At 37.9% G+C, this 14,658-nt stretch overlaps 1 protein-coding gene across 1 annotated transcript in view; it reads left to right on the top strand.

Moving 5' to 3' along the window:
• The first annotated feature begins 621 nt into the window (after positions 1–621).
• LOC150100013 (ABC transporter ATP-binding protein/permease wht-1-like) overlaps positions 622–14,658 on the top strand; it is a 142,719-nt gene continuing 128,682 nt past the window's right edge. Inside the window, exon 1 of the mRNA XM_090403194.1 lies at positions 622–743. Coding sequence (XP_090259320.1) covers positions 723–743 — 21 coding nt within the window. The 5' untranslated portion in view covers positions 622–722. The remainder of the gene's footprint in view (positions 744–14,658) is intronic.

Here is a 14,658-nt window from a genome sequence, read left to right as displayed (position 1 = left end):
GAAGAGAAAGAGGGGTCATCCGTGGAGATTGTGTAAGAGTATGGTTAATAAGGGTGTTAGGACTAGATTTTTTGCTTCGACGATTGTGATGGGTGGAATGCGCTGCAGAGGTGGTTGTGAATGCTTCATCTGTGAATGAATTTAAGGAGAAATATGATAGGTATTGTGTGAATAATGGTTAGTGTGTCAATGTAGGGTCTCCCGCGATGAGTCTTTTGAGTCCATGGAGACACCGTTATAATAATAATAATAATAGTAATAACCGAAAAGAAACGTCTACTATGGTTGTTGTCGGTTACTACTATGTGCATACACTAAAATAAATAAAGAAAATAAAATCTCTAACGCTTTTTTATTCATCAAAAGTAGCAGCTTTATCTCTTTTCGCCCTAGCTTTTTCGAAATCAGTATGCAACGATAATTGAGTCCGCACAATTATGAACCAATTTAAAATTTATTAAAATATTTTTCATTTTATTGTTCCGGTATCACTATTATTTTAGTAATAGCGATCATCACGCCATCAGAAATTTCCATTGTAACAACTCAAATGAGCCTGAAGTTTATTTTGGTATTTTTCATCTGCATATGTAGGAAGAAACCTAAATCTCTGGAGAACTATATTATTTTAATAATCTTTTCTATCATAACCATAACTAGATATCGCATTTTTGGCTTGATGACAAGTAATTTTTTCATTGAAAGAAGTCTACTACTCGTTGATGTCGCTTGTTCTCAAAAGGGTAAGAGGCAATTATTATTATTTTAGCTAAATAACTTTTTGCTACAACTAAAAATATTGTTTGCATGTGTTATTTTCAAGTTATGAATTGTGACAAAAGACTACGATAAAATACATAAAAATTATTTAGAAAAATATTTTACTGCAATGTATATATTAATGGGGGTTAGAAAATGTAGTTCCCGATTGCTGTACCTGCCTCACTTGGCAACCATTAACTTAAATCGGTAAAATTTTGTTTTATCACTTTGCGATTTTCGAGAGATGTATTTCGTCATAGATTTCCGTATTATAGCTTTTCCGGCAAGTAATTATCGTATTCAATGCTGCCATCCTGGAGATGCATATTATGTAGGAAAAGCGGAAGTTCATCATCAGAGAGAGCCATACGGCTTCATGTTCATACGGAATAGGAAGAACATGTTTATTATCAAAGAAAGAGCAATACGGCGGAAGTTAATGTTTTAGACAAGGTATTATTCAAGTAGTCAATTCGTGTCCTAGACGGATTCAAACCCAGATCTTTCCAACGAGGGCAATGTTAAAACCGACTCATCGCTTTTCCATTTCATCTGCTTTGCTTGCTTCTTTTCATGTCATTAATCTTCTGATGATCCCCCCCCCCCCACTGCCCTTTATTCACTCTTTCAAGAGGCAAAACTGCAGAAGAAATTATCAAATGCGAATGTAAAGAAACGAACTGTTAACCTATATTATATCTAAGTTGCTTAATGTTTAGCATGATTCAACGTTTTTTTTTTTTTTTTTTTTTTTTTTTTTCCTGTGGGGAAGGGATGCGTATGGAAACATTAGCGTTGAACACCATCCACGGCAGTGTTGAAACGTACTGCACCCCAATGCTGTCGTGGAATACACACTATTTCATCATTTCTTCGATGCGTCGTTTTATATAGTATCCATTTTTTTTTTTTTTTGAACAAATGAAAATTTCTTCCCTTTTCTGTAAGTAAATACTAAAGTATTTGATCCAAATGATTTCGAAGCAGTTCATCTCTGCTCACAGCATTAGCGAACTGCTTAATGAGCCCTAAGTTAGAGTATTCATGGCACGGCACAGTATTCGACTTTTTATTTTATTTATTTATTTTTTTCACTTCCCATTTACTTATGATGTTTTCTGAATGATATTTTTTGACCTCGCGTATAAGGATATTTCTTGCTGGTCATTCCATTTGCTCACTTTCCTGCAGCTGTCACAAAGAAAAAACATGGAAGTTTAGTGTAGTCGGATTCTGGCCACGTACAATACTTAATACTTCTAATTCTCTGTATATGTCAAACACATACCGGCTACTGAATTAGAAGCCTTTATGCTGTGAACGTAACTTACGCAGCGTATATGCAAAATACTTGATCACGTGCTTCACCACGTGTTTTAGGCAACTGTTTAAGAATGCCGCTGGTCTTTCAAAGGATCTTTCGGAGTTCGATAAAGGGCTTATTCTTGGCCCTCGCCTGGCTGGAGTCACGATTTTGAAAACAGCAGAACTTTCGAAAAAAATGAAACTTTTTTTTTAAATTCAATTTAATGAAGATCGAGTTATGATTATTCTTATGCTCATCACGGAGTGCACTCCTTTTTTTTTTTTTTTTTTTTTTTGTCTTTAAATTCGAGTATTCTCTGGTCTATCTGTCTGTATGTGGGATGAAAATCCCGAGTTTCTGAAAGAAAGAAAAAAATAAAACAGAACACGCTACTTCAGTATGAGATTGGCTAACTCACCTTCAATTGAAAAAGTATATAAATATACCTCTCATCACGATGAAACTTAGGTCTTTTCCATTCGAAGAGTGCCATGTTCTATTATTTTTCTGTGGGCACTATTGTCCATTTAAAAGAACTTTCTAACTATATAGTATATTTTAAATACCAAATTTCATTAAGTTATATCCAGACAGTGCTGAATTATTATTGTTGTTGTTATTTTTATTTTAAAGTAGGATCGTAAATAGACATACATTACATATCAACGGGTGACTTACGCGGAATGAATTAAATGGTTCGCGGATGCTGGATTTCGTAATACATCCGAGATAGCTGTATCTAAGTTAGCTATTTTGTCTTAAGTTGGAGAGAATGATCCATCCATTTTGCTGTCGTATGAGGTGTTTAGGATGCTGAATATTTGGTCAAAAAGGGGTACATACGGATTTATAGATCTTCTGATTATGTTAAACTTAGGGGACAACTTGGTGTAGTGCCATGGCATGAGAATCTGCAAGCAGGGATGTTGGCAGTTCATGGAAAATAATCGAGAGTATTGAAGGAAGCGGAATTAGACTGCATTCCTCAAGTTAGGAAGGTGGTCTGCTATTGCTTCCATCGAAATGAAACACGTAGTTGTCAGATGAATGACAGTATTAAGCATGAGCTGTAAAAGAAGAAACTGTTGTGGAAGGAATATAAGGGAGTGCAATCAACAAGCATATGAATTGCACAAGGTACAGGCACAGAGGTTACGGAGGTGAGGAAGGTAAAAGAAATGAATCGAAAAGTTTGAAATGAAATTAGCTGCGCAAGCCAAATTTAGATAATCCTAAAAGGGTTGGTTCTTCCCCTATGTAGCCAGTACGAGAACACGGTTATGATGAGATATTTTTAAAACATTCTGCTGGTTATTATGGTATCAGAACTTGAAAAAATAGTTGTATTGCTGAGTGATTATTTTGCAACGGTTTATCATAAGGATGTAGGTAAATAAATCAGTGCCTAATGTAGTAGGCATCGAAGTGAACGTTGAGGCGGAAAAACTGGAGGTGCTTGGGATATTGCAAAATCTTTGTGCGAATTCTTTCATGGTATTAGATGGGATATTGGTGCGTACATTACGGGAATGTGCAGAGAAATTAATTTAAGTCTCAGTCTGGCAGAATCCCAAGAGAGTGGAAGGAAGGAAAGTAATATGCTTACTTAAAGGTGGATCGAAAACACAGGTTGAAATTGCAGACCTGTTATTATCTCAGGAATATTTGAAGTTTTTGGAAAAGTCGATTAAAACCAGAATTAAGAACGGGGTGGATAAGAATAAGCATGATACTTTATAAAGGATATCATATCCTTGTTAAAGGGAGGGTATTGCCTTAGCAATTTACTCTGTTTCTATAATAGAGTGACGGTAGAGTTGGATAAATGCAATGCCTACACTGTAATATTGTTGAACTTCGCAAAAGCATTTAACAGGATACTTCATGATAATTTGTTAAGTAAACTGGAGTGAACAGAGATAGATGATTGATGGGGTTTCACTTCTAGAAATTGATGAGGTCAGGGATTTGTGACTCATGGTTAACAGACATCTGCTGGTTGCACAAACTGGAAAACCAGCACGGCGGATCACTTGGACTCAGATTAGTAGAGAAAAAGAAGTCATTATCCCGCTCTATAAGGCTTGATTAGTCCCATCTGTATTACTATTCTCAGATTTGGACATCCTTGTTTCTTTTTGATGTGGAAGTAGTTGAGAGGATTCAGATACAATGACAAAGATAGTTTCAGATCTGTGAAATACTACGTATGAGGATAGATTGAAAGCTTGTGGGTTACAAAAATTGGTTGATAAACGGAAGAGAGAGAGAGGGGGGGGGGAGTATGATAGAAGCATATAAGAGGCTAAAAGTTTTATAGGATAGATCTAGAAGAGGTTTTTCAATATATAGCAGGAAGAGAAGAACAAGAGGTCATCATTTGAAGTTGAGTAAAAGCGTTGTTAATATGAATTATTATTATTATTATTATTACGTGACACCTGTCACTACCATCATCATCTACACCAACGCCATCTACTACCCGCCATCCCCACTAATATTTTTTGTCTGTAAATTGCGTGTGTTCTCAAGGCCGATTTGTCTGTATGTGGGATGAAAAACCCGAGTTACCGGGAGAAAAAATCCTCCACCTCCGTATGAAACCGGTTAATTCACCTTTGGTCGAAAGAGATCAGATAAAGGTTTCTCACCTCAAAGACGAGAATGGAACCCAGATCTTTCCGACCAAATGGCTTCGTCTATACCGACTGAGCTACGGAGGCTCCTCGTTACTGGATACTGATGTAATTTGATGTGAAATCAACAGTCTCTCTCTCACTCTCTCTCACTCTCTCTCTCTCTCTCTCTCTCTCTATATATATATATATATATATATGAACATACTTCAAATGCAAACTTTTCATGTTTGGATAAAGAATAAAACAAGAGTATAATTTCTTGTCAAATATAATTTACTTTCCAATCAAAAATGGCTAGATACCAATGCCACAGATAAGAAAAAGTAATTCGGCATCGAGGAAATTACTATCTAAAGAATGTTGATTACTATCTAAAGAATGTAAATTACTATCTAAAGAAAACTAATTATTTATCACTGTTCCTCGATAAATAATTAGTTTTCTGAGTCTGGGGCATCGGTATCCAGTCCTTTTTTGGTTAACGTACTCCTTACAATATTCTCAGGAATTTTTCTTCACTATAAGATACACCTTTACTCTTCCTAAAAATGATTTTCGAGCTATGTCTTTGCGCCTTGCGGCAATTTATTCATTCTTCATCATCCATTGATTAATTATCGTGAAATGTAACATTTGAACTAAATACTAAATTTAGTATTTGAATTTAATTCCAATTGTAATATTTTGACTACTAGTTGTAATTGTATATTTAAAACTGTACTAAAATGTAAACTACTAAAAATTTATAATTTTTCAATAAAAACATATTTCATATTTGAGAGTACTTCACTTAAAAAGACCGAATAGCTCAAGCAATATGCCACTATTGAATATCATGGATCGAAAGGCGTTAGCTGCTTTTTATTTTTTATTTTTTTTTATATTTTTTATGTGATACCTCCAGGGAGTCCAAAGACTCTTCGAGGGAGAGTGTGCCAACAACATCGAATGATTGATCCCCTTCCAACTACTAACCGCGTTCAAACTTGCTTAACGTTTTGCGTAAGCTAATAGTAGCAGAGGCTGTACCAAATTTTAGTTAAACCTTATTGGTGGATAACTATTATTTATGAACATAAAGCTCATTTATTTATTTATTTAGCGTATGGCTCACACATGAAAAGTTACATTACAATAATCTTTAGTATATATATATAATCAAAAATCAGCTAACGCCTTTTTTTATTCCCGTATAGGGAATAGGCGAGGCCATTTAGCCGTATCTAACTTTTGGAGACTGAGTGGGCTGTTCAATCTCCACTGGCAGCCAATCAGAGATAGCTGGCCCAAGGCTATCACTAATTAAGCGGCATGCAGTGAAGAGAGACGGCTCAACAAATGCCGTCATCTCGTCGTCCTTAACCCTAACACAATATATTTAATGTCTGAAATAATGTGGGTGATACGGTCGATTTTCTTAAGTTTATGGGACGAAAAACCAGAGTTTCCTGTAGAAAAAACCCGCTTGCCCATGCCGGAGATCGACTAACTTGAGAACCGGTCGAAAGAAGGCTTAGAAAAATTTCCTCTAGTCGCCGACTATATTCGAAAGCAAGTCTTCCTTCGTGCAGGCAAGCGCCGTGGTGTGCAAATGCCACATCCATTGAGTTACATAGGCTCCCTAGTATATATATATATATATATATATATATATATATATTCATTTTTACTCGGTTGGCAGATTATGGAAAAGCTTTAATGACTATTACCGAGAGATAAAAAGATGACAAGATATATTTAAAAAGATACTACTAGTTTACTAGTTTCGTTGAATAGATCAACATCCTCAGGCATCACAATCAAAGAAGTATATAAAAAATTACAGAGACTTAAAATTGTAATAACAGAACAAGTATAAAAAGGCAGTAGCGTGTTTGAAAAACAAATGCAAGTATGAGTTCCAAACAAACGTATACTACGCGCTGTCGCGAGTGCACCAGTACTGAACAGAAGCAACATGTGCATCAGAGAGATTGTAACTCAGGCTGTTGTTGATATGAGAGGAATCTAGAGAAATTTCCCTGGATTCGATAATCTTTCTTTCGAGTTCATCGTAGCACACATGGATGTTAGAAGTTTGAGTCCAGTTTACAATGTGTTGGCGGCCTTCGTCTGAGTTAGCTAAAAAGAGAACGTGGCTAGAGAGAGCGCTAGCTCTAGTCCTGTTATAGGAGATATCTCTACAGTGTTCATCCAAATGTAGAAGGATGGATTTAGCAGTCTGTCCATAGTATGGCTTTCCACAATCACACAAAATCTTGTACACTCCTGGAAACTGAGTAGGAAGATGTTTCTGTTTATGTTTGCTAAATAGTGAACGAAGTTTTGGAAGCGTAGTGAAGCAAGTTTTGAAGTTAAATTTCTTGAGAATCTTGGCCAGTTTTGGTGAAAGAGAGCTGATATAATGCAAGGAGATGAAGGCTCTTGGGGAAGAGGGATCTTCAGAAGTAGTTGAGTGCCTGGGGGAAAGAAATTTGTCAATTTTCTTTGGCGAGAAACCATTGTTAATAAAAGTTTTTTTAAGAAAAAGTAGTTCATTTTCAATTTCTGTTTCTTCTGTAAGTAATGATTTGGCTCGGTGAGCTAAGGTGGAAATAATACCACATTTTTGTGGGGGATAGTGATGGGAGGAAGCATGAAGGTATCTATCAGTATGAGTAGGCTTTCTAAAAATTGAGATTTTAATGCTCTCAGCACATCTGGTAAGTTTGAGCTCTAAAAAGTGAAGGCAGTCATCTGATTCCAGTTCGAAGGTGAAAGAGATTTTTTCATGGCACTTGTTTAGGTGGTCTAAAAATAAATAGAGGTGATTGACACCGTCTTCCCAGATGAGGAAAATATCATCAATATAGCGGTACCAGATTTTTGGTTTAAAGTGAAAGGAGTTAATAGCTTTTTCTTCAAAATCGTTGAGAATATTAGAAGAATCTCAGAGCGATTGGATTATACATCAACAGACTTGTATTTCTAAAAAAATTTAAGTGTAATTCTATTATTCCACTCTTCCTTAATTTTAAAGAATCGATTAAAACCACTAGAGCCGAAAGAATTTACAAGAGAGCAAAACTAGATCTTTTATCGGAACGCATTTGTGATACCAAACGTTGTCTTGCTGCTTATTTTTCTAAGAAGACCTATCACGAAACACGTTTTTCTCATTCTCTAGACAGTTCATCTTGGAACCATTTAAAAGAAATTAGCACTCTTAAAGCTTCTAAAATACAGAATTTAAATAAAATCAAACTCATTAGAAAATATGATTCTCTTAAATATAATCAGGATAGCAAAACTTCTCATTTTTACTCTACTTATCTAAAAAAAGTTGTCATCAATAAGTCTTCCCATCAATTATCTTTGGCAGAAGAAAGCATACTTGCTAAAGGTCTCAACTTTGTCACTGCTCCTACATCAATCGCTAGAGAACATCTCTTAACAAAGATAGAAAAGGCAGCTTCTTTATTACGAAACAAAGAAGCTAACCTCCTCCGTATGGAAGCAATTTTCTCTATAAATAAAGCTAGACCTCCACCTGATAACATTTCTTACTCTAAAAGGACAGCTATCAAGTCCTTGAAAGATAATAGTAACATAGTTATCCTTCCGGCAGACAAAGGGAATGCAACTGTCATCTTAAACAACGCTGATTACCATAATAAAATCTTGGAGCTTTTAAATAGTGATACTTACTCAGAAATTGCTAGTGACCCTACGATGGAACTACACAATAGAACTAATAATTTATTAAAAACCACCTTAGAGTTGCAAAGAAACATTCGGCTTTCTCTTAGGTCACTTTATACTCAGTTTCCAGGAGTGTACAAGATTTTGTGTGATTGTGGAAAGCCATACTATGGACAGACTGCTACATCCATCCTTCTACATTTGGATGAACACTGTAGAGATATCTCCTATAACAGGACTAGAGCTAGCGCTCTCTCTAGCCACGTTCTCTTTTCAGCTAACTCAGACGAAGGCTGCCAACACATTGTAAACTGGACTCAAACTTCTAACATCCATGTGTGCTACGATGAACTCGAAAGAAAGATTATCGAATCCAGGGAAATTTCTCTAGATTCCTCTCATATCAACAACAGCCTGAGTTACAATCTCTCTGATGTACATGTTGCTTCTGTTCAGTACTGGTGCACTCGCGACAGCACGTAGTATACGTTTGTTTGGAACTCATACTTGCATTTGTTTTTCAAACACGCTACTGCCTTTTTATACTTGTTCTGTTATTACAATTTTAAGTCTCTGTAATTTTTTATATACTTCTTTGATTGTGATACCTGAGGATGTTGATCTATTCAACGAAACTAGTAAACTAGTAGTATCTTTTTAAATATATCTTGTCATCTTTTTGTCTCTCGGTAACAGTCATTAAAGCTTTTCCATATATATATATATATACACTTCCACCATCACCATCACTAGTATTTTCACAGACAATCACAAACATCCATGCCCACGGGTTCGAACCCGTGGGATTCGAACCCGCAGCCTTTTGGCTGGAGAGCGGATATGCTAACCACTGGCCAACCAGGCCAGCAGCATAATACTTATATACATATGTAACTTAATAATACATAATATAGTCATAAAAGAGACACTGAAGAATAGACTACAACTATATGTCTAGGTTGATTATCTAATCGACTGCACTTTGTGTAGCGTGGATGAAGTCCGACAGGTTTCCATTGTATGCACGTTAGGGATTTTCTGCTGTAATATGACTAGTAGTGTGGCGGAGTGATCTACAGTCACACATGGGTGATGCAATCATGCCCCATTTGTAAAGGTGGTCTGCACATCTACCATGATTGGTGCGGATTCTGTTGAGGGTAGACCAAATTTCTGAGGTAGGTCGAAACCCGAAGGCAGTGTGTTGGGTCCACCAATTCATGGAAGTTCCCTGTTGAAATGTTACACCAGGACTCCTTCAGCTTCTCCTTCATGTTAAGCCTTGTCTCCTCAAGCTTTTTTGCTTAGGATGCCTTCACTTTAGCGAATTTATTTTTAGGGATGGAATGTCTGGATTTCCATGATTTTGTTGTATTCATGTAGAAGAAATTTGGATCTGCGGAGGTGTGGAGGTGGAATATTGCTTAGCAATATTCCACCTCCAGTATGTTGAGGTTGATTTCACAATTCCAGAAATAAGTTGCATAGTGGTGTTAAGCTGTACATGGTTGAGCATCAACCAAGTACATATGGGTGCTGTTCAGCTATGCAGGTGAGCAGTATTCAGCTGCAGAGTAAACCAGACCAAGAGCAGTGCAGTGAAGTGTTGCTGCTAAGGCTTCGTGTTTTTAGCTTGAATGCTGTGTTAATGAGATGTGGTTTAAAAGATAGATTCTATTCGAAGTGACGCCCAGATATTTCGGGAATCTGTTGTAGCATAGCAACTTGTGATTGAAGTAGATCATCAGGTCTTTGTTTGCTAGTTATTGTTCAGGTGGAAGCATGAAACTTTGTTTTGCTAGGATTTAGACATAATCTCCATTTGCATAAGTATTCATCTAGGGCTGCAAGGTCATTAACACAAAGCTGACATAAAGCTGAGAAATTTGGAAACACTGGGCATATTATTTCATCATGTGCTACCATATTTTTTAATTCGTGTTTAAACCAATACAGAATATAAGTTGCTCGAACAAGTTCCATATTGTCAGCCTATCCTCTTTTGTTCAGTATTCATGTGTGCAATGGGAGAAACTTGGCGAGTTAGAGATGACTATAACTGACCTCTTGAGACCAATCAGATATCGTTGAGTCAGAGGCGGGAGATTCTCCACTTAGAGAGATGAGTGGTATGATAGAGAGCGAGAGTAGCGAGAGAAATATGAATGAAAAAATGAGAGTGGTGGAGAGTGGAAAGATTGAATGATTGTGAAGTTTTTGGAGATGGTCTCAATTTGAGATGAATGGCAAGCAAAAGTGGCTGACTTGCAGAGAGAGCGATAGATGAGCTGAAAGAGCAGGTGGAATGTCTAGGGAATAAGATGAGAAGTGTGGAAGATGAGATTAGGCAAGTGGAAGGGATGAATGCAAGACGAATCAGAGTAGGAGTGAGAGAGTTATGGGAATGCTAGAAGAGGAGAGAATGAAAACAGTAGGAGAGAGGGAATGAGGAGAATGCGAGTGAGCTTGAACCAGAGATAGAGTGATGTCAGGAGGGCAGGTCAATAGGGAAACACACAGAGAAAGTGTTAGAGGAGAGAGAGGGATGCAGGTGAGAAATCGAGGAACAGGGTGGTAAGAGGTGTAATGTATGGGGACTCAATGATCCGTGGTGTGCAAGGTGGCATGCGTGAGGAGTGTGTGCCTGGAGAAACAATAGAAAGTGTGATTATGGCAGTTAAGAGAGGAGAAAGGGTGGATGAGATGATTGTGATGGTAGGAACAAATGACTTGAGAGGTAATGTAAATTCGGCGGCGAGAGATATGAGATTCTTGTTTGAGGTATTCATATACAAAAGAAAACGAAGTGAGGAAAGATAGTGGGCATGTCGCCTAAGTATGATAATTACGACATGAGCAGAAGAACAGTAATATTTAATAACACAATAGCTAGAATGTGTCAGAAGAGAAGATTAGAATATGTGGATGCTTGGAGGTGGTTTGAGGACAGGAAGGAATTGTATGCGAGAAACCGCTTGCATTTGAATGAGAAAGGACATAGGCATCTGGAGAGATTGCTGTTCGGAACGAGTTACTGTGTCAATGCAGGGAAACTAGAATACCCAGGGTGGATGGTAGCAGAGGTGGCGTCTTGTGGGAATGGGTGCTTAGGAGAAAGGGGACGACATCAGGTAACGCTGAGCCGAGTGGAGTCTAGAGAGGTTAATACTAGGTATAGAAACATTGGCAATTTTATGCTTTATACTAATGCCGGGAGTATCCGGAATATAGGAGAGGAATTGGTGGCGATGATAGCATCAGCCTGGACAAAGATTATTGGGATCACTGAGACGTGGTTCACAGAAGAGGATATAATAACAGGAATAGAAGTAGCAGGGTACAGCATTTTTCTGCAGGATAGGAAGGGAAAGCATGATGGTGGAGTACTGCTTATGATAAATGATGACTTATGTCCTCTAAGAGGGTAGGCTTTTGGAGGCATTGACACTAATGATTTTGAAAGCATATGATCTGAGGAAGAGGAGGGCAAGACAGGTTATTTAGTGGGGTGTGGCTGCAGACCAAAGAGCACAGAAGGTGGGGGGACCAGGAGATGTTGAGACAGTTAAGTTTGGCAAGTGCAAGAAGAATGATTGTTATGGAAGATTTTTACTACAGCAGTACAAATGGGGAGAGGAAGATGCATGTACTAGAATTCCTGAGGAACAAATGTCTTAGGATGCATGTAATAGAGGGAACAAGAGGTTCAAGAGTTTTGGATTTGGTCATAGCATCAGAAGAGTTGATAATTAAGGTGATATCTCTCCCACCAGTTGCAGAGACTGACCATGTGGTTTTGACTTGGAAGATGAATAGACATGCAAGAGTATCAGAGAGACGGGAACGTATGTGGAATTATAAGGCAGATGATTATAACAGTCTTAGATATCAACGTGGTTAGTTTCATGGAGGGAGATGTTTAGACAGTTACAATTGGAAGGCCGTGATATCATTAGTGATTGGGAAATTGTGAAGGAATATTTGTTAGCAGCAATAATAAGCTGTATTCCACAAGTGAAAAAGAGGACACAATTTGGTGTAAAGTGGATGACAAGCAATATTAAACAGGAACAACATTTCAAAAAGAGGCCATAGAAGAGATACAAGGAGACAGGGAAGAGGGGATAATCATGAAGAATATAAGACACAGGCCAGGAGAGTGACTAGTATGGTAAAGAAGGCGAAACTCGAATATGAGAAGAGATTTGCCCTAAGATCCAAATAAAATCTTAGGGAATGTTTTAGCCATGTGGCTAGTAGGAGGAGAAAATGATTGTGGAAGAATGACACTGTGGGATTGAAATGAGAATAGAGTGACTGATGCAGAGGACATAGTGGAATTATTATTGAACACTTTATTGGAGGGCATCGTGGAATTGTTATTGAACACTTTATTGGAGTATTTCTTCCTGGAGAAGTAAATTTTAATACTAGAAGGGATAGAGCAGGTTCGGGGGTTAGAGGTGCAGGAGTAGAGTGTGTTTCAAATACTGAGTATTCTGAATGTCACTAAAGCTGTGGAACTGGATGGTATTTCACCACGAGTTTTGAGAGAATGTGCTAAAGAACTGACAGCTCCTTTGACCTTGCTTTTCAATTAAAGTCTGACTACGGGAAAGGTGCCCAGGGAATGGAAGGAAAGTAAGAGAGTGCCATTGCATAAGGGCGGTAACAGACTGGAAGTGTCTAATTATAGGCCAGTTTGTGTGTCATCAGTAGTTAAGATCTTGGAGAAATTAGTGAAGGACAGTATACAGCATTGGGGAGATGAGGGTAATGTTGTCTGTGACAGTCAGCATGGATTTGTTAAGGGACGCTCTTGTTTTAGTAATATGCTAACCTTCTATAATAAAATTACAAGAGCAGTAGATGAGGGAAAGGCATATATTGCAATTTTCTTGGATTTAGAGAAGGCATTCGACAGGGTGCCACATGATAAACTGATATTTAAGTTGCAACTTGGAAGATGAATAGACATGCAGGAGTATCAAAGAGACGGGAATGTATGTGGAATTATAATGCAGATGATTATAACAGTCTTAGATATCAACTTGGGTTAGTTTCATGGAGGGAGATGTTTAGATTACAATTGGAAGACCACATGGGTTTGGATGTCAGGTTGGTCAACTGGATTTAGGATTGTCTGTCTAATAGGTACCAGAGAGTTGTGTATGGTGGGGCAGTTTCAAGCAGGCAGAGGGTTACAAGTGGGGTCCCACAGCGCTCAGTACTGGGACCTATATTGTTTAACCTTTATATCAGTGACATTGTCAGTGGATTTCATGGGGATATTCAGCTGTTTGTGTGTGTGTGTGTGTGTGTGTGTGTGTGTGTGTGTGTGTGTGTGGAGGAAGGAAGTGAGACGAGATCTGGGGTCGATGAATGATAGGAACATGAAATTCAGTGGACATATTGTGAAGGTAACCCATAGGATTGCTGCAATAGTGAGAAGGACGCTGACCTAAAGAGATGAAAGAGTTACCATTCCGTTGTATACGACCTTGAATAGATGACACTTAGACTATTGTTCTCAGATTTGGTCCTCAAGATTTGAAGCGGATAAATTAGCAATGGAAAGGTCACAACAGATGGTTTTAGGACCATACAATGATAGTTATGAGGATCAGTTGAGGAAATGTGGACTGCAGGGTTTGGTAGATAGAAAAAGGAGAGGTGACATGATTGAAATTTTTAAACTGTTGAGAGATGGTTATTAGATTTGACAGTTGTGAGTGGTTTTGCTTGGTGGAAGGTGGGACAAGTGACCATCCCTGGAAGTTACGAAAGGAAGCTGTGAGCAAGAGGTTGAGGAGTGCCTGACAGAGTGGTGAGAGAGCGAGAACGGTCAATTAGTTTATGGAGTGTTATGATAGACTTTTTTGTTTTCTAGGAAGGACCTCCTGCGATGAGTCTTTTCACACCATGGAGGCCTGAATAATAATAATAATAATATTATTATTATTATTATTATTATGACTCCTCCAGGGAGCCCAAAGATTCATCGATGGAAAGTATGCCAGCAGTATCGAACGATTGAACCTCTTCCAAGTACTGACCGCGCTAAAACTTGCTTAACTTTTTATGTGAGCCATTAAAAACAGAGGCATTACCAATTGTCGAATGTTTGCTGGCATTAGCTAATAAGGATGCACACAAGAAAGTGAGGCTTGACTTTTTGTACTGACACCTTCTCTACATTCCTTATAGGCCATATGAAGGTGTTCCTGTTTATCAAGTGTTTTGATCCTCACACATCGTGTAAGGTTCAAA

This window comes from Typopeltis vanoorti, chromosome 13 (assembly GCF_054136105.1).
Source record: "Typopeltis vanoorti isolate ZY-2024b chromosome 13, IOZ_Tvanoo_1.0, whole genome shotgun sequence".
Taxonomy (NCBI): domain Eukaryota; kingdom Metazoa; phylum Arthropoda; class Arachnida; order Uropygi; family Thelyphonidae; genus Typopeltis; species Typopeltis vanoorti.
The sequence above is the reverse complement of the archived record's forward strand: the minus strand, read 5'-3'. Positions and strand labels throughout refer to the sequence as shown.